This window comes from Myotis yumanensis, unplaced genomic scaffold (genome assembly GCF_028538775.1).
Source record: "Myotis yumanensis isolate MYYU_CA2020_CCGP unplaced genomic scaffold, mMyoYum1.0.hap1 SCAF_3, whole genome shotgun sequence".
Lineage (NCBI taxonomy): Eukaryota > Metazoa > Chordata > Mammalia > Chiroptera > Vespertilionidae > Myotis > Myotis yumanensis.
In genome coordinates this window covers 111,272,747-111,299,117 of record NW_027223754.1, presented here as the reverse complement: position 1 = coordinate 111,299,117, position 26,371 = coordinate 111,272,747, and the positions used below count along the sequence as shown (strand labels likewise).

Here is a 26,371-nt window from a genome sequence, read left to right as displayed (position 1 = left end):
CCCTTTACTTAAGGAAAATGAAAATACAACATATAAAAATTTCTGGAATACAGATAAAGTAGTTCATACAGGAAAATTTATAAGTTTAAATGCTTTACTAGAAAAGAAAGAAGATCTAAAATCAACAATATTAAAAAGCTAGAAAAAATTAAAACAGAAAATGAGAGGTCAGAGACTCAATTAAAAAAGAAAACAGAAAAACATTTAAAAATGATACCAAAAGCTGGTTCTCTGTATAAATCAATAAAACTGATAATCCTTTAGCTGGATCAGCATACCACCACCCTAGTCTCATTGGACCCAATCCCACCAGCCAAAGATGTTTCACAGCCTGCAAACAAAGAAGTGTTAACTTGTAACAATGGTTATATTTGGGTCACTCTTCCCATCTTCCAGAACCAACCCTAACCGGCACCTCCCCCTCAAGTGAGATCCAGTAGCACCATCCTCCAAACTCCCAGCGGCCCACCTTGTTGAGCTCAGACTCCTAGCAGAATCTTGAACAGACTGAGTTGGATGGCTCTAGAACAGAGGCCATTTTTCCCTAACACACCAAACCAATGTAAAACCCTCCCTTCACATGGCTAACTCTTGGTCTGTTTGGACCTGATAAATTCTGCTGGCCTCACCTTAAAGACTCCCTGAGGCACCACCACAATGAAGTGCAGACAGCCAGTGGGTGGTATACCCTTGAGACATTTATAGAGTGGTCTCAGACTTAGCACTGGCAACTGAGCTTGAACCTGTATCAGTGTGGTGAACACCACATACCACTTCCTAGTGACTCACTGAGAAACTACCTCATGCAACTCAAGTACCACTGAGCCTATCAGGTGGACGGCAGGGGAAGGTGGATCTCAGGGTGCCTTGGGACTTTTGCTGACCAGAACCTGAGCCTTGTACTGATAAAAGCTGGACTTGGTGTGAACCTTGGTCCTTCCCATAGACACCTAAGCGAAGCAGAGGTAGTCACAAACTGTGATCACTTTATGGCTCCAAAAAAGTGACCCAGGGCCAGTCACAGGCAGCTTTGACTTTGGCCTGAACCAGAGTCCCTCTCAATAGGCCCCAAAGCAAACACAGGCAATGGCCAGCTTCATATAATATCACAGCAGGATCCAATTGGCTTCACCAGCAGCATATCCAAAGGAAGATCTCGGCAGGCATCTACTGAGCTTCATGTGGTCAGCACCTGCACAGCAGCTTGTACACTGTAATCAGGGTCAATTGTCACAGTCACCCACTCTGAGGGTGAACCCCATATAAGAATGGGCCACTTGCAATAAACACTAATTACAACAGGAGGGCCCACATATCCCACACAAGGGAAAGTCCTGGTAATCAAAGAGGCTGCACCACTGGGTCATTTGCCTTCTTTCATAATTGAAAGATAATTAAAATAAATGTAAGAACCTTACATGTATCAAAATCTATTAATAGAAAGGATTAGAATGGCAGTGGAGTAACTGGAAGCAACACTGACACTCTCACAGGAACTAACTTTAATTACAATTAAATTACACAAAAACCATCCTGAATAATCAACTGAAGACTAGCTGGAGAAAACCCTGATAACCAAGGACTGAAAGTTGAGACTACATAGAGAATGGTAGGAAGTGTGGAGGAGCAAAAGGGCTGGCCAGGCGACCACAGATAGCAGCTGAAATTCTGGAGGGATATCTCAGCTGTGAGGAGTTCCCACTGAGAACTCTGGGGTATAAACACCAAGTTGGGTTCCCCAGCCCAGAGAACCAGAAGTGAGAAAGCTGCCCACATAATATCTGGCTGTGAAAAGCAACAGGGTTGCTGTCTGCCAGGAAGAGACAGCTAGAAATACAGGCACCTCTTAAAGGGCCAACAGACAAAATTTTGTGTGCAGCCACTCACCTTGGGCTCCAGCAGAGAGGACTAGAGTTGGGGTCTAGTGTTGGGGTCTCTGGAGTTAGAGCTCAGACTGCAGCCACCCTGGTTTTCTCTGCTGATACAGTCTCTTGTACTGCAGAGGACATCTTTCTCAGGCAGACTTTACAAAGCAGGCATCTCTAATTTGGGGGGGAAGCAATTGTCCCACCCTGTTGGAAAACGTCTTGCCCCACCATGTGGAGTATATTTCCTTGCTGTGGACAATAGCCTGAGGCTAATTAAGACTGATACTAACAATCAGACTGCAGGTAGAAGAGGATCTCTGGAGACTTTTGAGTCTTTGCTGTGGATTACTAATACTTTCAAACAGTTCACAGGGCCAGTCACAAACAGCATTTGACAGTGTCCTGCACCAAAGACTGGGAGTCATAGCAGATCTACCTAATACATAGATACAAACCCAAACAGGCAGCCAAGTGAAACAAGAGAATTATCCAGAAGAAGAGCAAAATGAAATGGAGGTAAGAAATTTATCAGATATAGAATTCAGAGTAATAATTAGAAGGATGCTCAACAACATGGCAAAAAATATAGGAACTGCTAAAAATGACAAGTTAGAAATGAAGAATGACACAGCAGTAATAAAGAACACACTGGAAGGAATACACAGTGCACACCCATCAGGTATGTGCCCTTGACCGGAATGGAACCTGGGACCCTCTGGTCCCACTCTATCCACTAAGCCAAACCAGCTAGGGCTGTATTGTTTTTTTAGTCTCTATGTCATTTATTTCTCTTCTGATCTTTATTATTTTCTTTCTTCTACTTACTCTGGGCAGTACTTCTTGTTCTCTTTCTAATTCTTTAAGTTGTAGTGTTAGATAGCTTATTGAAAGTTTTTATTTTTTAAGGTTGGTCTGTAGTGCTATGAACTTCCCTCTCAGGACTGCTTTTGCTGTGTCCCAGAGACTTTTGGTTGCTGTGTGTTCATTTTCACTTGTTTCCAGGAAGATTTTTATTTCTTTCTTGATCTCACTGTTAACCCATAAATTGTTTAATAACATGCTATTTAGTCTCCTTGTGCTTAAATATTTTGAGTGTTTTTACTGTAGTTGTTTTTTTAATTTCATGCCATTGCAATCCAAGAAGATTCTTGATATGATTTCAATCTTCTTGAAGTTGCAGAGACTTGTTTTGTGTCCTAACATGTAGTCTATTTTTGTGAATGATCCATGTGCACTAGAGAATGTATATTCTGAAGTTTTGGGGTGAAAAATTTTGTAATTGTCATTTAAAACCATCTAATCTAATGTGTCATTTAGAGTTACTGTATCCTTCTTGATTTTTGTCTGGAAGATCTATCCAGTAAAGTCAGTGGGGCGTTAAAGTCCCTCATATTGCTGTCGATCTCTCCCTTAAAGCTCTCCAGAAGTTTTCTTTATATTAGATGCTCCCATATTGGGTGCATATATATTTACCAGGGTTTATATCCACTTGTTGGATCGATCTCTTTAATATTATGCAGTGACCATTATTATCTCTTGTGATGGCCTTCATTTAAAAGTCTTTTTTGGTCAGCTATGAATATTGTTACAACAGGTTGGGTTTTTTTCTTTCCCATTTGCATGGAAAATATTTTCCACCCCTTCACTCTCATCCTGTGTGATTCTTTTGTTCTGAGGTAGATCTCTTGTAGAGGGTTCCTGCATATATTTGGTCATGTTTTTGTATCCATTCAGCTCCATTTACATTTAAGGTTATTATTGACAAGTACTTAATTACTGCCATTTAAATTATGTATGCGTATGTCCCCCTCCCCCGCCCCCTCTCCATTCTTATTATTACAGCAGTTCCTTTAGCAGTTCTTACAATGCTGGTTTGGTGGGGATAAACTCCTTTAGCCTTTTTTGGGGGGGGGGGGGGTGGTCTGGGAAGCTCTTTATTTCACCATCTATTGTGAATGATAACCTTGCTGGGTATAGTAGTCATGGTTTTACATCCTTGCTTTTCATTACCTTGAATGCCATTCCCTTCTGGCCTGTGGAGTTTCTGATGGGAAATTAGTTAACAGCCTTATGGCAGCTCCTTTGTAGGTAACAAATTGCTTTTTCCTTGCTGCCTTTAAGATTCTCTCTTTGTCTTTCATTTTTGGCATTTTAATTATGTGTCTGGGCATGGGCCTGTTTGGGTTCTGGCTTGGGACTCTCTGTGCCTCCTGAACTTGTGTGACTTTTTCCATCACCAGGTTAAGGAAGTTTTCTGTCATTATTTCTTCAAACAGGTTCTCTTTTCCTTGCTCACTTTCTTCCCCTTCTGGTAGTCCTCTGATGCTAATATTGTGGACTTTCATGTTGTCCCACAGCTCCCTTAAGCTGTCTTCCTGTTTTTTCATTTTAGTTCTCTAAGTGCTTTTTTTTCTTACCCTGTCTTGTAATTCACTGATTCAATCCTAAGCCTCACCTAACCTGCTGTGTATTCCTTCCAATGTGTTCTTTATTAGTGCTATGTCATTCTTCTTTTCTAACTGGTCAGTTTCTCTCACATCAATATTTCTGTTTTTCTCTCTCTCTGGAAAAATATCCTCAGGTGAGGATTAAAAATAAAATTTAAAAACATACAAAAGATCAATAAAACAAATAGCTGGTTCTTTGAAAAGGTAAACAAAACTGATGAACCTTTAGCCAGATTCATCAAGAAACAAAGAGAGAGGACTCAAATAAATAAAATTGTTGATGTGACAGCTGACACCAAAGAAATACAAAGGATTGTAAGAAAATACTATGAACACCTATATGCCAATAAGCTCAACAATGTGGATGAAATGGAAAATGACTCGAAAAATACAATCTTCCAAACTCAATCAGGAAGATTAAAATAAATAAAAACAAACAAAACCCTGGTATGGACACCTTCACATGGCAGTTTTACCAAACATTCAAAGAAGAATTAATACCTATCCTTCTCACACTATTCCAAAAAATACAAGAGCAAGAAACACTTCCAAGCTCTCCTTATGAGGCCACCATTATCCTATTTCCAAAACCAGATAATGACATTACAAAGCAAGAGAATTACAGGGCAATATCCATGATGAACATAGATGCTAAAATCATCAATAAAATATTAGCTAATTGGACCCAGCAATAAAATAAAAAGATCATACACCATGACCAACAGAGAACCAATGAATCAACCCAAGCCATGACCAGGAATACAAGGCTGGTACAACATTTACAAATCAATAAATGTGATACTTCACATAAACAAACTGAAAGACAAAAATCACATTATTATATCAATAGACACTGAAAAAGCATTTGACAATATCCAACACCCTATTTTTTTTTTTTTTTTTTGGTTAATCCTCACCTAAGAATATTTTTCCATTGATTTTTAAAGAGTGGAATAGAGGGGGATAGACAGGGAGAGAAACATTGACATGAGAGATATACATCAATTGGTAGCCTCTGGCAACTGAGGTAAGTATCCTTGTCTGGAATCAAACCTGGGACCCTTTGGTCCACAGACCAACACTTTATCCACTAAGCCAAACCAGCCAGGGCTCCAACATTTTTTATAAGAACTCTCAGTAAAGTGGGAATACAGAGTTCATAATGCAACACAATAAAGGCCATATATGACCTATAGCTAACATCATACTCAATGGGCAAAAACTAAAACCACTTCCCCAAAGAACAGGAACAAGGCAGGGATGTCCGCTTTCACCACTCTTATTCAACATAGTACTGGAAGTCTTACCCACAGCAATCAGACAAGAAGAATAAATAAAAGGCATCCATATTGAAAAGGAGGATGTAAAACTCTCATTATTCACAGATGACACAATACTGTACACAGAAAACCCTAAAGACTCCACCAAAATACTAATAAATTAATGAATTTGGCAATATAGCAGGATACAAAATTAACACCCAGAAATTGATGACATTTCTATACATCAATAATGATCTCTCAGAAAGAGAAACTAAAAAAACAATTCCATTTACCATTGCAGCAAAAATATTAAAACATTTATTATGTTTTAATGTTTAGGAATAAACATAACCAAGAAGGTAAAAGACTTGTACTCAGAAAACTACAGGACAATGAAAAAAGAGATGAAAAAATATATAAACAAGTAGAAGACTATCCCATGTACATGGATTGATAGAATACCATTAAAATGTCCATACTACCCAAAAACAATATATAGATTCAACACAATCCCTATTAAATCACAGACCTAGAATCACAAAAAGACTAAGAATAGCCACAGCAATCTTGAGAAAGAAAAATAAAGTTAGAGTAAAGAAGAATACCAGATATCAAGTTATATTACAAAGCCACTGTAATCAAAACAACTTGGAACTGGCACAAAAACAGGCATAAAGGCCAATGGAACAGAACAGAGAACCAATGAATCGGTCCAAACCATTACATTCAATTAATATGTGACAAAGGAGCCAAGAGTATACCTGGTACTATGGAGTAAAGACAATCTCTTCAATAAATGGTGTTGGGAAAATTGACAGATACATGCAGAAAATGAAATTAGAGACGACCAACTTACACAATACACAAGAATAAACTCAAAATGGATAAAAGACTTAAATGTAAATTGTGAAACCATAAAAATGCTAGAAAAAATCATAGGCAGCAAGATCTCAGACATCTCTTGTAGCAATATATTTGCTGATACAGCTCTTAGGGCCGTGGTCAGCAAACTGTGGCTCGCGAGCCACATGCAGCTCTTTGGCCCCTTGAGTGTGGCTCTTCCTAAGCCTCAGGAATACCCTAATTAAGTTAATAACAATGTACCTACCTATATAGTTTAAGTTTAAAAAATTTGGCTCTCAAAAGTAATTTCAATCGTCGTACTGGCTCTGTTGACTAATGAGTTTGCCAACCACTGTCCTAGGGTAAAGGTAACTAGGGAGAAAATTCTATCTAATAAAGAGGGAATATGCTAATTGACCCTCATGCCATCACAAAGATGGCAGCAGCCACAGCCAATAAGGAGGGAATATGCTAATTTACTGCCCCACCCTCAAAGATGGCAGCGCACAGAGCCAATAAGGAGGGAATATGCTAATTGCTGCCCTGCCTCAAAGATGGCGGCGCCCAGTCCCCTCAGCCCCCCAGGGCCAGCCTGAGGCACAGGCAAGCCTCGGATGGCGGATGCCTAGCCGCCCAGGACCACCCTGAGGCACAGGTAACCAGGGCCGGCCGAGGCTTGCACTGCCAGCAGTGGCAGCAGCAGAGGTGTGATGGGGTATCACCTTCCCCTGATCGCCGGGTCACCTACCGCCCCTGAGGGCTCCCGGACTGTGAGAGGGGGCAGGCCAAGCTGAGGGACCTCCCCTCCAGTGCATGAATTTTCATGTACCGGGCCTCTAGTAAATAAATAAATGGGACTACATCAAAATAAAAAGCTTTTGCATAGCAAAAGAAACCATCAACAAAATTTAAAGGGTGCCCACTGTATGGGAGAATATATTTGCCAATGATACATCTGATATGGGGTTGTTATCCAAAGTATATATAAGTAACTCATAAAACTTAACAAAAGAAAGACAAACAATCAAATTTTAAAAATGGGTAAAGTACCTAAATGGACACTTCTCCAATGTGGACAAACAGATAGCCAAAAGACATTTGAAAAAATGCTCAAAGTCACTAATCATCAGAGATGCAAATTAAAACAACAATGAGTTATCACCTCACACCTGTCAGAAAGGCTACTATCAACAAATCAACAAAAGACCAGTGCTGGCAAGGATGTGGAAAAAAGGGAACCTTACTACACTGCTGGTGGGAATGCAGACTGGTACAGTCATTATGGAAAACAGTATGGTGGTTCCTCAAAAAATTAGATATGGAACTGCCATTTCACCCAGTGATCCCACTTCTAGGAATATATCCTAAGAAATGTGAAACACCAATCAGAAAGAATGTATGCACCCTTATGTTCATAGCAGCACAATTTACAATAGCTGAGATCTGGAAACAGCGCAAGTGCCCTTCAGTAGATGAGTGGATACAAAAGCTGTGGTAAGTTTATACTATGGAATATTATGCAGCAGTACAGGAGAAGGATCTTGCCCTAGCCGGTTTGGCTCAGTGGATAGAGCGTCAGCCTGCAGACCAAAGTGTCCCGGGTTCGATTCTGGTCAAGGGCATGTACCTGGGTTGCAGGCTCTTCCCTGGCCCAGGCCCCGGTCAGGGCTTCTGCAGGAAGCAACCAATCAATGTGTTTCTCTCACATTGATATTTCTCTCTGTCTTTCCCTCTCTCTTCCACACTCTCTAAAAATCAATGGAAAAATAACCTCGGGTGAGGATTAAAAAAAAAAAGAAGGATCTTTTACCCTTTGAGACAGCATGGAGGTACCTGTAGAGTATTATGCTAATCGAAATAAGCCAGTCAGAGAAAGACAGGTACCACATAATCTCACTTATATATGGAATCTCATGAACAAAATAAACCGACAAACGAAATAGATCTAAAGACATAGAAGCATGGAACAAACTATAGAATCTCAGAGGGAAGGCTTGGGTGGATCAATGGGTGGCAGTAGATCAACCAAAGAACTTATATGCATACATGCACAACCAATGAACAGAGACAACGAATGGTGTGATGAAGGTCTGGGGCTAAGGAGTGGGTTAGAAGAAGTCAATGGGGAAAAAAGATGACATATGTAATACTTTCAAAAATAAAGATTTAAGAACAAATAAATTTTAGCCCTAGGCGATTTGGCTCAGTGGATAGAGCATCAGCCTGTGGACTGAAGGGTCCCAGGTTCAATTCCAGTCAAGGGCACATGCCTGGGTTGTGGGCTCGATCCCCAGTTGGGGGCATGCAGGCAAAAGATCCATGATTCTCTCTCATCATTGATATTTCTATCTCTCTCTCCCTTCCTCTCTGAAATCAATAAAAATATATTTTTAAAAAAAGAAAATAGAAGGGAAATTTCATTTTTATGAGGCAGGTATTATCAGAATACTAAAGCCAAGGAGGCATCATAAGAAAACTATGGACTAAAATCCTTCATGAACAGCTGCACAAATCAATAACAATTAAGTTAGCAATCCAACAGGCAATATATATAAAGAACAACGTATCATAAAATGGAGTCTACTCCAGGAACTTAAGGTTAGTTTACCATGTTAATTAATTGATATACCATTATTTATAAAATAAGGGAAAAAAATTATATCATTATCTCAATCGATGCAAAAAAGAGGTTAACAAAATTCAATGACCATTTATGATAAAAACGCTCAACAAAATAAAAAATTAAAGCAAGTCCTCAAGCCTAGAGGAGAAAATGGCAGCAGAACAGGCAAATCTGTAGTGCACCTCATTCCAGGGCCAGACTGGAAATACAACTAAATTGGAGAACATCCACCCAGAATTAACAAATGAGGCCCAGCTAAGGAGGCAACTTATAGCAAGGAAGGACAGAAAACACCTGGAGACCAGTAGGAAGGGCAGAGAGAAGTGGAGAGAGGCGTGGAAGGCCTGTGGGCAGAAAGGGAGAGGAGGAAGCTGCATTATGGGGGAATCTGTTCCCTCAGAAAAATAGAAGCCCAGCCCAGGCTGAGCACCAGAGCCAAGTGCCTCAGCGGTAGGGTAACATCTAACTGTGGAAAAGACCCCTGCGAAAGAGGGATGCAGCCGGTGCTAGTGGGAAAGAAATTGTTGTTTTTGTTTTGTTTTTGTTTTTGACTCTCTAAACCCAGAACATAGGACTTTTCACTTGCAACCACTCACCCAAGGCTTTGTAGAGAGGGAGGTGCATACTTGAGGTGACTGAGGAGAGGCAGGGGTGGGAAGCAGGGCAGGGAGACATGGAACCCCAGTAGCCAAGAGTCCTACATTGGAAAGTTCTTGGCTTTCAAACCTAAATGGCCATTTCTCCCCAGAGAAGCTAGCTCCTCCCAGCAGCTTCAAGGCAGGTGATAAAGCCTACCACCCCCTGCATTTTGAGCTTTACAGAGAAAACAAAGGCAGAGGCCAAGCTTACAGGTCTGAATAGTCTCAAGGAGCCCTCAGCAACTGGATTGGAAGAGGGGCCATCTGCCCTGATATTCTAGAAACAAGATGATAAAAACTCCAGGTTACCAGCCAACCCCATTTGGCTCCATACAAGGACCTCTGTTCAACCAGGGCCAGAGTAAGATTTTGGGCCACTTGTGGAAAAGTAGCTCTGGGACAGGAAAAAACACCCATCATATTCCCTGAAAGCGAAACAGCACCAACCCCGGCAGGCTCTTGAGCAGGGGTCCTCAAACTTTTTAAACAGGGGGCCAGTTCACTGTCCCTCAGACGGTTGGAGGGCCGGACTATAGTTTTAAAAAAAACTATGAACAAATTCCTATGCACACTGCACATATCTTATTTTGAAGTAAAAAAACCAAAATGGGAACAAATACAATATTTGCATTTGCATGTGGCCCGCAGGCCGTAGTTTGAGGACCCCTGCTCTTGAGTGATTAACACTGACAGCTGGCAGACAGGCAAAAAAAGGGCAGATTGGCCCCGTCTGCTCCCAGCCAAAGCCTGTGGAAGACAGACACAAGCAGTGGACATGTGGATCACTTGGAGCTTCAAGCAGGGTGCTAAAAGCAAAAGGCAGTGCCTGACAGTGGTTAGCATCTAACTATCTAAAAGGATGTCCAGAATTGGCAGACAGAAGAGTGAGGCCTCCCATGGGGCATTCAAACTCGGCTGACGGGAACACCACTTCACTTTATTTTTTTATTTTTGTCTTATTTTTTCCACCATTTTCTTCCTCTCTTCTCTTTTTTCCTACAGTTTTTCCTTCTCTTTCTTCTTCTTAATTTTTCTTTCCTTTTTTTCCCTTTTAAAATTGATCTTCTTTAGCTATCTGCTTTATTGATCATTCTAGTCTCTGTTGGTTTATTCATATCTAATTTCCTCTTCCCTGCTCCACCTCAATTTCCCTTTCTTTTTCTTCACTACTCAATTTTTTTTCTCTCTTCCTCTTGCTCTTTTCTTCTTCTCCTAATTTTTTAACTTGTTTCACTTACTAAATTTAGGCTCTTTCCTCTTCAAAAAGTTTTTTTTCTTGTCTTCTCATTTCTTTTCTTCCCTCCTCTACTCTAAACTATAATCTTCCCCCTAATCATCCAATTCCTTCACCTTATTTTCTTTATTTAAGCTCTTCATTTAGAAATTCTGCCCCCCACCCCTCCTTTTCTGGGTGTTTTTTGTTTGTGCCATTTGGTTTCTTCGTTTGTTTTGTTGTGTTTTCTTCTCATATTCACTTTTTTCCCTATCATTCTTGCTCTCTTTTCCCTTTCCTAATACTTTTTTCTTTGGTGGTCACTTTTGTTGGACATAGAGGTTTTGTGTACACTCGTGTTCTGTACTTTCTGTGTTGTGTCTTATCTTGTTATATTTTGTGCTATTCAGTTAGCATGTCCACAATGGCTGGCAAAACGTGGTACGGAGCAAGCCACATAATCAAACACTCTGAGAGAAGATTCCATCAATGAATGGGACAATAACATTCAAGACCTAACTACATCAGTAGAACCCAAATATCCCATGGGTCCCACAAAACATCTGCTACATAAGACCAACCCAAAAAATCTGGGTGGCATAGCAGTTTGATCTAATACATAGAAACAAATACAAAGGAACAGCAAAAATGAAGAGACAAAAAAAAACAACAACTCCCAAATGAATGAAAAGGAGATATCACATGATCTCACTCATGTAATCTAATGAACCAAATAAACTGATGATCAAAAATAGACTTAGAGACATAGAAGAAGCATGAACAGACTGTTGAACCTCAGAGGGAAGGTAGGGGGGGGTGGGTGGGAAGAGATCAACCAATGAACTTGTATGCATAATATGCATAACTTGTGGACACAGACAATGTGGTAGTGAGGGCTGGGAGGGAGAGGGGGGGCCAAAGGGGGATAGAAGCAGGCTGGAAGACATTAAGGGGGGGGCGGGGGGGGACCTATGTAATACTTCAACAATAAAGATGTTTTAAAAAGAAAAGTCCTCAACCAACTTAGGCAAAAATTTTCAACCTTTTCCATTTGGCATATACAATCTAATTACTAAAATTCTGTGGCATTTACAAAAAAGTACATTTTTTTGCCAATCTGACAAAAAATATAGGTATAATTCTTGCTCCAAAGTGACTTTTTGAAAAATCAAGTGCCTATAGCTGTGTGTAAGGAATTCTGGTACCAAGAATTAATCAATCAGGCATAATCTTATTATGTGATGTGACCAATATGATGCAATTCTATTATATGACCTACTATACATATTTATGGTTAAAGACAGGCCACTTACACCAGATGGCTATTATTGTATTGGCTATTGTTATTTTTTCATTTGACAATATTAGGGAAACTAAGTCAGTGCCCCTGACTAAATGATCAGGTATTACATGTTTTAAAAATTCTTGTGGCATACCAGCTGAAAATCACTGAACTAAAGAATAGATTAAAACTTCTTTGATCAAGTGCCAGGAAGCTACAAAAAACCTACAGGAAACATCCTACTTAAAAAAGAAAAACCAGCCCAGGCGGGTGTAGCTCAGTGGTTGAGCGTTGACCCAGGAACCAAGAGGTCACGGGATCGATTCCTGGTCAGGGTATATGCCCAGGTTGCGGGCTCGATCCCCAGTGGGGGGCATGCAGGAGGCAGCCAATCAATGATTCTCTCTCATCATTGATGTTTCTATCTCTCTTTCCCTCTCCCTTCCTCTCTGACATCAATAAAAATATATTAAATATATATATATATATATATATATTTTTTTTTAAGAAAAAGAAAAACCAAAAAGGGGAGGGGAGGGGAGAGGAGGGAAGGAGAGGGGAGGGGAGGGGAGGGGAGAGGAGGGAAGGGAGAAAGAAAGAGAAAGAAAGAAGAAAAACCTTCCCCAAAGGATTAGGTGCAAAGCAAAGGTTTCTACTCTCACCACTTACACTCATTTTTTTGTGGAACCAAAACAACCAATGTAATACGGCAAGAAAAAGAAGTATATAAGACATGCAGATTGGGACAAAAGAGGTAAACTGTCTTTATTCATACATGACATGATTTTATATGTGGAAAATAACAAAACCTCACCTACTAAAACTAATAGTGAATTGGTACATATAGAGTGTAAGATGTATATACAAAAATCAATTGTATTCCTATATGCAAATTTAACAGAAGAAATAACAGAGAATAACTATTTGACTAGTTAGAGCAGTGGTTCTCAACCTTCCTAATGCCGCAACCCTTTAATACAGTTCCTCATGTTGTGGTGACCCCCAACAATAAAATTATTTTCGTTGCTACTTCATAACTGTAATTTTGCTACTGTTATGAATCGTAATGTAAATACCTGATATGCAGGATGTATTTAGGCGAACCCTGTGAAAGGGTCGTTTGACCCCCAAAGGAGTCACGACCCACAGGTTGAGAACCGCCGAGTTAGAGGCACTAGATAGACTAGATATGGGTAGGGTAGAAACTCCCATTGTGCTGTCTTTCTCTAATTACTGCTGATTTAAAGTTATATTATGTAGATATTAGTTTTTAAGTTTAATTACAAGTAGAAGCAATTTTAAAGAAATTTTATACAAAACACCAAAACATATCATAAACTACAGCTGAATTAAAACAAGAAGAACAAGAGCTTGGAACTCAATCTCTCTCCTTCCTTCTAAGTTAACATGCAGAACTCTATTGCTCTTTCAACACTTCTAAAATTGGTTGAATTAGGCTGTCAAGAGGGTGCATAGGTAATCTCTGGCCTCTTATCCTACCACAACCACATCAAAACTAAAACAAAGCAGCCACTGTGAGACTTATAGGAGGGGCAGAAACACCAAAGAGGCTGGTCTCACAGCCACATGTGGCGGTTTAAAATGAGAAGAGATATCCCAGCTGCAGATGTTCCCCCTGAGGATCATGGAGTCCCAGGCCCACACCAGGGCCCCCAGCCCAGGGTTCCAGTTCCAAGAAGAGAAGTCCCCATAACTGTTGGCTGAGGAAACCAGCTGGATTGTGGCTAAGACAGAGGGCTCTTGGAGTCCCAGGCAGTCCCCTTAAAGGGTCTGCACAAGGACTTACTCAGACTCACTGGCTCTGAGCTCCAGCACTAGGGAAGCAGCTAGAAAGGCACATCAAGACATACAGGGAGAAAATGAATATTCTGGCTTCGATATGAAGGGCCAACTTTCTCCCAGACAGAGGTGCTAGCAGACACCATTTTTCCTGTGCTGAGAACTCCGTCAACAGACCTGCAGGCTGGTACCATGCCTGAATCTCCATCAACCTGGTAACTTCAACCCACCCTGGTGATTCTCTGAGACCCCAATCCACCTAACTTTCAGACCCACCGAAGCTGTTTCCAGTGGCTTTTCCATACAAACGCCAGCCTTGGCTTAAGCTACAGAATTTCCTAAAATCTCTACAAGATTCACAAACCTCCAACAAGTAGCATCTGGCCTCATCATGCCCTGAACCTCTTGCTAAGCTAAGTGGCCCCAGGCCCACACTAGTGATAGCCTCCGTTTACAGCTTGGCCCTCCTGGGCACCTCCAAGCCTAGCAAAGGTAGACGCCCTGTGCACACTGCCTTGTAGTTCATGTCAGGTGACCCCAGGAAGGGCAAAAGTCACAGCTCATTTTGGCCTACACTTCCTGGGAGGCCCTCCAAGTGGCCAGCTTTAGAGCACACCAGAGCACCACACAACCACATTACTAGCTACACATTCAATGGGTAGACTAATCGGGCACCAGAACCCTATTGAAATGCTACTTAGGGTAGGCCTCTGCACAGCAACTCCTCCACTGTAGTCACAGCCAGTCCTCTAAGCTGATCAGTGTGGTGGCAAATCCCTCCCAATGATGTGCCAACAGCAATCAAGACTTAACTATAACAGGAGGGTGCACACAATCCACACTGGTTAGTAGGTAGAGAGCCCAAATCAGGTGACTGGGAGTCTATGTCAGTAACACCTACAGGGCACTTACTACACAAGGCCATTCTACCAAGACTGGGTGATGCAGCAGCTCTACCTAATTCACAAAAACAAACATAGGAAAGCAGCTAAAATGAGGAGACAGAGAAACACATCACAAATGAAAGAACATAACAAAGCTCCAGAAAACGAACTAAATTAAATGGAGGCCAACAATCTACCAGATGCAGAATTCAAAACACTGGTTATAAGGAAATGATAGAACCTCAGTGAGAACTTCAACGAAGTGATAAGAAACACAAAAATTGAGTTAGAAACATAAAAAAGAACCACTCAAAAATAAAGAATACACTAATATGAAGAATAAATCAGCAATTTGGAATAAAAAGAAATAGAAAACACCCAACTATAGAGCAAAAAGAAAAAATCCAAAAAAAAATGAGAATAGCCCTAGCTGGTTTGGTTCAGTGGATAGAGCGTCAGCCTGCGGACTGAAGGGCCCTGGGTTCACTTCTGGTCAAGGGTACATGCCCGGGTTGCAGGCTCGATTCCCAGTAGGGGGCGTGCAGGAGGCAGCTGATCAATGATTCCTTCTCATCGCTGATGTTTCTATCTCTCTCCCTCTCCCCTCCTCTCTTAAAAAAAAAAAAAAAAAATCAAACAAAAATGAGGATAGTATAATGAGCCTCTGAGACAACTTCAAGTGCACCAACAGTCACATCATATTGAAAAAATAATTATGGAAAACTTCCTTAACCTGGTAGAGGAAATAGACATGTAAGTCCAGAAAGTGCAGAGTCCCAAATAATATGAACCCAAAGAGGCCACAAAAAGACACATTGTAATTAAAAAGCCAAAGGTTAAAAACAAAGACAGACTTTTAAAAGCAGAAAGAGAAAAGCAGGTAGTTCCCTACAATGGAGTCTCCCCTAATATTGTCAACTGATTTCTCAACCGAAACTTTGCAGGCCAAAGAGATTGGCACAAAATATTCAAAGTGATGAAAAATAAGGACCCTTCAACCAAGATTATGCAGCAAAGCTAAAATTTAAAATCAAAGGTCAGATAAACAGCTTCCAAGACAAAAAAAAAAAAGCTAAAGGAGTTCATCATCACCAAATCAGTATTTCAAGAAATGTGAAAGGGTCTGTTCTTCTTTAAAAAGAGAGAAAAAAAAATCTGAATAAAATGGCAATAAATTATCAACAATTACTTTAAATGCAAATAGATTAAATGCTCTAATACAAAAACATAGGGTGTCTGAATGGACAACAGAATAAGACCCTTACATATGCTGTCTACAAGAGACTCACTTCAAATCAAAAGAAACACACACAGACTGAAATAAAGGGATGGAAAAGATATTTCATTAAAATGAAAACAAACCAAGAAAAAGAACTGTGGTAGCAATACTTATACCAGACAAAACAGACTTTAAAACCAAAGGCCATAAAAAGAACAATCTAGCAATTTTGCTTCTGGGTATTTATCTGAAGAAACCCAAAACACTAAATTGAAAAGACATATGTCCCATATATTCATTGCAGCATTATTTACAATAGCCAACATAATAAGAAGTGGTGCATACATAAAATATGACTCAGCCATAAAAAAAAAAAAAATGAAATCTTGCCATGTGCAACAACATGGGTGAAACTACATGGTATTATGGTAGGTGAAATAAGTCACACAAAGAAAGACAAATGTCAGATGATTTCACTAATATGTGGAATCTATAAAACAAAATAAACAGGCAGAACAGAAACAGACTTTCTTTTTTTTTGACTCATAGATACAGAGAACATTTTGACAGTCACCAAATAGGAGGGGGTCCGGGGATGGTGAAAAAGATGAAAGGATTAAAAAGTACAAATTGGTAGTTCCAGAATAGTCATGAGATATAAAGTATAGCATAGGGAATATAGTCAAGAATATTGTAATAACTATGTATGCTATCTGATGGGTAACAGATTTATCAGAGTGATCACTTTGTAAGTTATATAAATATCTAATCACTATGTTATACACCTGAAACTAATATAATGTACGTCAACTGTAATTTAAAAATTGCCCTGGACGGTTTGGCTCAGTGGATAGAGCGTTGGCCTGCAGACCAAAGGGTCCCGGGTTCGATTCCAGTCAAGGACACGTACCTCGATTGCAGGCTTCTCCCTGGCCCTGGTCAGGGTACATGTAGGAGGCAATTTAATCTCTCTTCCACTCTCTCTATAAATCAATGGAAAAATATCCTCGAGTGAGGATTAAAAAAAATTTTTTTTAATTATTAAAAATAAAGTAAAAATAGTTGAACTACTTCTAAAATGATGACATATATGTTCTCTTTATAAAAAATTACCTTAAATAATTATACACACATTTGATATATAGGTCTATTGTATAATAGTCACAGCAATCATCCAGGTCAGTGAGTGCGAACTACTGTATGTTGACAGCATGGTAGAAACACAAAGAAGTAATACCCACCTCCTGTTTGCTCCCAAGGAGAATTAGCATATTTACAAATGCTATGCCTACTCCTTTTTACTACAAAACATAATAAAAGTGGAAGGGAAAATATATACCCAGTTCTAAAACCCTGTGTCACAGCCACTGAAGCCAGATATGTTTCAGAATTCATAATTTTGGGACTTTTACAGAGGAAACACAGACCATGTACATAATTACACAACATTCCTAGAGTGGTCTAGGGCAGTGGTCGGCAAACCTCGGCTAGTGAGACACATGCGGCTCTTTGGCCCCTTGAGTGTGGCTCTTCCACAAAATACCACATGCGGGCACGCACGTACAGTGCGACTGAAACTTCGTGGCCCATGCGCAGAAGTTGGTTTCGGCTTGGGCGAGTCTATTTTGAAGAAGTGGTGTTAGAAGAAGTGGGAGTTGTTGGTCGGTCGGTCGGTCGGTTGGTTGGTCGGTCAGTCAGTCGGGAGACGGGAGACGCAGCGCAGGCGGGCCGCAGGATACACAGTGCAGGGGAGGTACATTGTTTTGAGGTACGTTCGCTGAGGTCGACCCCTTCCAACTCTCCCATCCACGCTAGTCTATCTGAAACAAGTATACGAGTGTGGATGGGAGAGTTGGAAGGGGTCAATCCTCAGCGAACATATCTAAATCAGATTGAGGACGTTTTTAGCAAAGGCCAGCTTAGGAGTACCCTAATTAAGTTAATAACAATGTACCTACCTATATAGTTTAAGTTTAAAAAATTTGGCTCTCAAAAGAAATTTCAATGGTTGTACTATTGATATTTGGCTCTGTTGAGTAATGAGTTTGCCGACCACTGGTTTAGGGAAGCACATTACACTTATTTAGAAACATTAACAATTCTACAGTGAAGTCTACAGTTAATATCCTAAGACGGAATTTTAAAAAATATATATTTTCATAGAGGAAGGAAGAGGGAGAGATAGAAACATCAATTACGAGAGAGAATCATCAATCAGCTGCCTCCTGCACCCCCGACAACGCAAGATCGAGCCCGCAACCCGGGCATGTGCCCTGACCAGGAATCAAACTGTGACCTCCTGGCTCATAGTTCCATGCTCAACTACTGAGCCACACTGGCTGGGTTAAGATGGAATATTTTTTGAAAGTATAATAAAGAAAACTGCATCACAACTCTTCAAGTCAGGTTTTATTGTCAAAGGAGTTTCCATGAAAATTTTGGTTCTCGTGTTTTGGGATTTTAGAATGGCGAACCTAGTATCGCCAAATAAATATGAAGCTCAAAGTACATGTAAATCTATCAAGTTGGAGTAGAAGAAACAAAACCTCTCTGTTTCTTTTAGATTGTTACTACAAAATATGTGATGGCCTTTGAACACACAGTAATGTACAGCTAATATGTTAATTCCCCACACCACTTTCATAATCTTTGGAAAATATCTATCCTGAAGAGAATAGAAATAAAATACAAATTAAGACAATTCTAGTTTTTTTCAGTAACTTATTTCAATATGCTGTTAGCAGCTTAACATTAAATAAGGTCTATAAACAAAACCCTGCATAAGATCTGCTTCCATTATTTACCACATTTATATACACACAGGATGTGAAGCGAGGATCCTTTCTGACCTCTAGGCTCAAACCTATACAATTTTTTCAGAAACTGAAGTTATTGCCTACTATGGAAAACAAAGTCACTCCATATTCACAGACATGCAGCTGAAGTTTATTTAAAACCCCTAAAGAATGACCTCATTTTGTAAGATGATTCCAAAGAACTAATGAGTACTTACTCTAATATGTTAGAAAAACATGAGCAGTCTATACTGAAACAGACTATGTGAAGAAAGCAGACATTCTCTGTTCACATGTATATCAGCATGGATCTATACATATCTGCATCATGCCTCAGAGTATTAATTCGTTTACCTGGGACTGTAGTAGGGAATGATGTTATTATCTTACGTATGGTAACAAACATACAACTTTGTCAGGCGTATTACAAAAGATACAGACGTTTTGAGTGGCCTGTTCTTTTTCGTTTTCGCACAGAGTTTTGAAGAATGTGGTAATTTTTAAGAATATAGCATATGATAGCAGAAATACCTAATTACAAAGAAGCTCAGAAAATCCTTTATAATATCCTATTTTTTTCATAGATTAAATTTCTTTTTTGTCTTTCTTGGTAAAGCAATGAATCATTATGTCCCATAAAGTTATCTTTAATATTCTTAAAGCATAACATTTTTCTGTCCAAAAACTACTACAACAACCTTTCTTATTAACATTATATTCAAAATTAGCCTGCAAATTACTAACCTCCTGTATTCCAAGGCAAAGATAATAGATGCTGTCAGGTGCATAACTCTCTCCATTTGGTCGGCGGATCTCATTGACAAAATGGGCTAGCCCATAGTTAAGCTCAGCCGTGGTGTGAGACAGCAGATCCTCTTTTAACTTTACTAATTTAGCTAAAAAGAAATAAAAAATTAGTAATTGCTATTACTTACTGTCTTAAGATTAAGAAAGCCCCTGAAATTTATTCTATGTAAGAACTTGAAAGTAACAGCTACACTTAAAAGTTAAAGGTAGTTAATAACAAAAATCTTGGTTTTAAATAGGACATAGGGAAAACAAAATCAGAACACTTACGAGATTTTAGTTCATCTAATACCAGAAGATCTTCATCAAGTTGCCTAGTTTTGACCCAGTGTTTCCATGCATTTACACCATATGTATACTTGAAAGGAAAGCTGCATTCTGAATTGTCAGAACTATCATCATGAGACTGGTATCCTGATACAGCTTTTCTCTTGGTTCCCTATTAGTAAAACACCATTGTAAATCTCCTTTTTTTAAAAAAAGTCTATATTATTTCATGACTTTATGTAAGCCATCAATCAAAAAATGCAAATTAAAGAGAATATATTGATATTCTTAGAATTGACTGGTATTCCTGAATCTGAGAATAGTTACCTATAACATGCATTGAAATATATCTGCAGGAATGCCATATTTCTACATAAACCATTGTGTACAATAAAATTTTATTAACTTCTGCTTTGAGTCACTGATGAGAAAATAAATATATGACATAAACTAATAATCTGAAATAAAAGGATAATAAATATTAATGTAAGAGATAAACTGAAGAACTTTATAATAATTCCACCATAAAGGAAATGACCACTCAACTCCTTTTCACTTTCTTGATGGCACTGTTTGCTGTACAAAAGTTTTAAATTTTGACATAATCCAATTCATCTTTTTTCCTTTTGTTCCTTGTGCTTTTTCTGTTATATCTAAGAAACCCAAGGTAATGAAGATTGAGGCCTATGTTTTCTTCTAAGAGTTTTTTTTCCTAAGAGTTTTTTAGTTCTTACATTTAGGTCTATTGACTCATTTTGAGTTAATTTTTGTGATGTGAAAAGTCCAACTATATTCTACTGCAGGGTACTCACTCCTTTTTCATTTTCTTTCTTTTGGGGGAAATTTGTGAAAGTTTTTTTCCCCTTTGGACCTTAATTTATGTTGGAAATCAGAAATAAAGTTGATGTTAAAATATTTTTTAAAATTACACCTGTTAATTTGGCCTACCTGAATCTATTAGTGTCCAAGATGTCTTCCTATGTGTTGATATGCTTAAATGAAACTGGATATAATCAACTGCATATTCCAACATCACTGATTAGTCTCATCTATGCTAATTAGGGCAGACGTCTTCCGGACATCCATCTGGACAAAGCCACAGCAGCTGCGAGGCCCAGGGCTCAGGCAGCCATGGGTTCGGCAGCCTTGACGCCGAGGCTCAGGCCTCGCAGCCACTGCAGCCACAGCTGGCAGTGGCAGCAGCAGCAGGTGATGGGGGTGGTGCCTTCCCCTGATCAGCCTGGTCGCCTCCTGCAGAGGGAGGCCAGACTGTGGCTTAGGCCCGCTCCCCGTGGGGAGCGGGACTAAGCGGTCAGTAAGACATCCTCTGAGGGTTCCCGGACTGTGAGAGGGGTAGGCTGAAGAACACCCCCCGCCCCCGCCGCGCAAATTTTCGTGCACCAGGCCTCTAGTCAAAAATAATGATGGAGCCCAGCTGGTGTGGCTCATTGGTTGAGCATCAACCTATGAACCAGGAAAGTCACAATTCGATTCCCAGCTGGGGCACATGCTGAGGTTGCAAGCTCCATCCCCAGTAAGCAGTGTGCAGGAAGCAGTCAATCAATGATTCTCTCTTATCATTGATGTTTCTATGTCTCCCTATCCCTTCCTCTCTGAAATCAATAAAATTATATTTTAAAAATAATAATGATGGCCCTAGCTGGTTTGGCTCAATGGATAGAGCGTTGGCCTGTGGACTAAAGGGTCCCGAGTTCAATTCCAGTCAAGGGCACATGTCTGGGTTGCGGGCTCGGTCCCCAGCAGGGGGCATGCAGGAGGCAGACAATCAATGATTCTCTCTCATCATTGATGTTTCTATCTTTCTCTCCCTTCCTCTTTGAAATCAATAAAATATATATTTAAAAAAATAATAATAATGATGGAAAAAACAACTCCCTAGAAAATAGTCTCAATTCCTGTCAAAGAATTGAATTTACTTGCAACTATGTCAACCTTTTATCTATGTCAACCTTTTATCAAGATAAAACTGAAAAAATTAAGTGGCAATAATATTTACTCTTCTTCTATGAAGTTACAATTAAATCTGAGACATTTTTATTACCTAAAAATGAAGTAATAAAGACTTTACCTCTTAAAATCTAGAAAACAAAGTATCTTTCCATATTCTCAGGCACAAGTGAGCACCACTGTATCCTTACTCTATAGCTGTATAGAGATATTACTATATAGAGATATTAACCAAACGCAAAAATACTATTAATTTTATACCTTTTTTTTAGATCGAGGTCTAGGCTGTTCCTCATATTCTTCCCCAAAAACAGGTGGTAATAAAAATTCGTTTTCCATATCAAGCTCCTCAGCAGCTGACAAAGAAATCAGAACTTTTATTCCAAATGTAATAGCAGAGGTTTATGTTATATAACACAGCCAATAAATAAATAGCCAAAGGATGTAAACAGGCACCTGTATATGGGAACAACCTGTGCTGGGGTGGAGAATAAATGATCTTCTGTACCTAACATGGCCTATGAGTTCTGATAAAACCTGTTCAGACTCTTAACAAATATGTACAATGAATATCAACATGAAATTTTCATGTAAATCGGTATCAGAAAAATTATTATAACCTGAAATTCAATTGTAAGATCTAAATGGTCTCATACAAATCTGTTTCAATCTATTAAATCTTTCCTAAAATAAAATGCTTTACATTCAATTCAATGTGCTTAATTGTCATCAATAGATTAAGAAAATAGTGAAAGTAGAACACATTTCTTTTACAACAAAAGACCTGATAATACTTTTTCCCTTTGAAGATCAACTTGATTTTCAAAAGGATCTTAAGAAAGTTACTACTGATATTTTATTTAAATTTTTTAAAAATACAAACACTTCTTATCCTTCTCTATTTTCAAAATTTTATATAATGAATTACTTTGAGAAAGTTTCTTTTTAAGGCTCTAAAAAATTCTTAAGTCCCTACAAAGCAATCCTATGAGTCATTCAGAAGTAAATTGTTGCCCTAGCTGGTGTGGGTTGGTGGAGAGAGCGTCAGCCTGCAGACTGAAGGGTCCTGGGTTCAATTCTTCTGGTCAGGGGCACATGCCCCGGTTGTGGGCTTGATCCCAAATGGGGGGCATGCAGGAAGCAGCCCATCGATGGTTCTCTCTCATCATTGATGTTTCTATCTCTCTCTCCCTCTCCCTTCCTCTCTAAAGTCAATAAAAATATATTTTTTTAAAAAGAAGTTAACTGTTGAGTTTTATTTGGGTAAAAAATAAAAGACAAATATTAACAGTAAATGCAATGACATGAACACTAAATGCCTAATGATCATAACCACAATTATGACTCCATTAACTAAATTCCATAACCATAGGTTCATATTAAAAGAATAAAATAGCACTTTGAATACCTCTTGGAAAATCTATTTCGATATCCAAGTCTGGTTCATATGGTACATCAGGCATGCTGGACTGTGTCTCTAGGTCAGAGTCCTTCAAGATATCTGAACCAATTATGTCAGTCTCAATAATTACACCTGTAATCAATCCACACTGTCATTAGAAATCAAAAAAGAACTCAACGATACCTACACCTGGCAAAAGAAAGTCAGTTAATTGTAAATGCAAAACAAGAATCCTTATATTAATATGTCACAAAAGGAAAAGGTATATATAGCTATCTTGAAGTTAACTACTATAAACTTTATAATTATTAGATAATCTTAAATACACAAAAACTTTTACTCTGGTAAGTTTTTGACTGGCCCTTTTCAAAAGTTAATAGGCATGCTTTGTTAGTAAATCATCTCTGATATTGAAAGTATTTCTAAAAGCAATTTTTTGTCAAAAGTAAAATAATGAGGATGGATAACTGCAATTTTTCAACATTTTCCCTGAATTGTGACCTAGGTTTTTCATGTCATTCAATACATACTTATAAACAATTGTCTTCTAATATTTTGATCAGTTGCTTTCAAGCGTTTTTGTATTGCAGCCCTCAGTAAGAAATGCATTTTATCTAGGTTCAGGATGCTAGTGGAAGACAGAAAGACAGACAAGCATTCATGCACACCCACAAAGGAAACAAAGGTTTGACAAAATACTACCCTTTCTATAAGGGAATTTAAGCTGACATTTTGTGTGTTCACTAAAAAAATAGAAACCTGAGCCCTAGCTGGTTTGGTTCAGTGGATAAAGCATCAGCCTGCGGACTAAGGGTCCTGGGTTTGATTCTGGTCAAGGGCAAATGATCAGGTTTCAGGCTGGATCCCCAGTAGGGGGCATGCAAAAGGCAGCTGATCAATGATTCTCATCATTGATGTTTCTATCTCTCTCTCCCTTCTTCTCTGAAATCAGTAAAAATATATTTTTAAAACAATTAAAAAAAAAACTGGTCTCAATCCATGAAATTCATTTTTAACTCCCTAACAAAGTGCTTCAAAAATACTGTCACATTGTAAAATATATAGAATTTATAGTGTTTCTATTGTACTCTAAAGGGATTTAGCTCATGATTGAAACAGGACTGTTGTCACCAGAGGACTCAGGGGAAGAAATATTCTAAGAGACAGAAACATCCACAACACACTCATCGTGCTATACCATTTGGCAAACACTGCCCTAACAGAAGTTACAATAAACCTTGGTTTAGATCATGCAAATGACATTAGTATTATCAATAAAACAAAATTGGGGATAACTATTACAAAATAAGAGTCTGGATTATTAAAGCCTACTACAAATTAGTTTTCTATCTGAGCTAGTCCATTAAAACAAGAATAATTTTTAGTTGATCATGCAAGTCAAATCCTTTTACAATTTAAAAAAGGACCCTACAAATTTCTTCTTAAAATTGGACTTCCCATAAGAGAGCACCTGGCAAGATATAGCTTGGCTCTCTTAACATAAAATACACTTCTATTACAATCTTCCTCCACTCCTACACCAAGGATTAAAATGCCCTGGAACATACTATAACAATTACAGCACTTAGTAAAAACCAACAACACACTCATCCACAAGGTGTAATACAGTGTAGCTCACTGTTGATGTTAGCAGCATTTGTTTTCCCCTCCTCTTCAGTCATCATGTCTGTCATTGTGAGCAATTCGGTATCAAGAGGATCTGAAGAAACTTTACTTTTTAGCTCCTCAGCTCCTGCAGGGTTCTTCTCGCTGCTGTCCACCCGGGCCGGCAGAAAAACAGGGACTGGCACCTAATTCACCAAAGTATTTACTGTTAGGTTTGCTCAACATTAAAAGGTATTTTTCTAGCCCTGGCTGGTGTGGCTCAATTGGTTGTGCATCATCCCATGCACCAGAAGGTCACCAGTTCAATTCCCTGTCAGGGCACATGCGTGGGTTGCAGGATCAATCCCCAGTAGGGGATGTGCAGGAGGGAGCTGATTGATGTTTCTCTTTCACTTCAATATTTCTCTCTCTCTCTCCCTTCCTCTCTCTCTATAATCAATTTTTAAAAAATTTTAAAGGTATTTTTCTAAAGTAAAAATTATTCTGACACATGGTCTACTTTATCATTCCATCCATAATAATAAAAGCATAATACACTAATTAGACGGGATGTCCTTCTGGATGTTATTCCAGACAACCTTCCGGACAACGCCGGAGCTGCGAGGGAAGCCCGGGTCCCAGGTGCCAGAGAGAAGCCGGTGCCAGCAGCCAGGGGAAGGAAGCCCTACTCTTGCATGAATTTCGTGCATCGGGCCTCTAGTATTGGATAAAAACCTTGAAAAGAACACCTATCAAAACTAAGATGCTGCCCTAGCTGGTTTGGCTCAGTGGACAGAGCGTCGGCCCAAAGACTGAAGTGTCCCAGATTCAATTCCAGTCAAGGGCATGTACCTCAGTTGCAGGCTCGATCCCTGGCCCCAGTTGGGGCATCTGCAGGAGGCAACCAATCAATGTGTCTCTCTCTCACATTGATATTTCTCCCTCTCTCTCCCCCTCCTTTCCACTCTAATCAATGGGAAAATATCCTCAGGTGAGGATTAAAACAACAACAACAAAAACATGACTAAGATGTCACCTATGACAAGAAAGCCCAGAATACAAGCAACTGCCTTTTGAAATAAAAATTAAAGAAAAATAACTTTTAAGTTATCATCAACACATCATTTCATGCAAGGATTATCAATCAGAGTTGGCAAGAGAGATTAAATATATTTCTTATCTATGGCCTGCTTATCTGCCAAGTTCTGCATTAAAATCTGAAGATATATAGATGAACAGGCAGTACTCTTTGCACTCAAAGAATTCAGAGTACAGTTGAAAAGGCAGATATAAACCAGCAACAGTGATGCAGTAGGATTAATGTTATAACAGTAATATATATAAAAGTACTATGGGAGTATAGAAGCTAGAACCAGTACTCTGCTTGGGGAATAACAATGATTATAAGAAAAATATCTAAAATTTATTAAGCACCAGGCATTGAGTAA

At 39.1% G+C, this 26,371-nt stretch overlaps 1 protein-coding gene across 10 annotated transcripts in view; it reads right to left on the bottom strand.

Annotated features, from left to right (window-relative positions):
- The window catches only part of ZMYM2 (zinc finger MYM-type containing 2), a 164,164-nt gene that overhangs the window by 11,915 nt on the left and 125,878 nt on the right, over positions 1-26,371 (bottom strand). For all 10 annotated transcript variants that reach the window (XM_070409361.1, XM_070409363.1, XM_070409367.1 and 7 more), the window contains 5 exons: positions 24,958-25,129; positions 23,325-23,450; positions 22,178-22,272; positions 19,952-20,120; positions 19,619-19,770 (listed from right to left, as the gene is read on the bottom strand). In XM_070409361.1, coding sequence (XP_070265462.1) covers positions 19,619-19,770; positions 19,952-20,120; positions 22,178-22,272; positions 23,325-23,450; positions 24,958-25,129 — 714 coding nt within the window. The remainder of the gene's footprint in view (positions 1-19,618; positions 19,771-19,951; positions 20,121-22,177; positions 22,273-23,324; positions 23,451-24,957; positions 25,130-26,371) is intronic.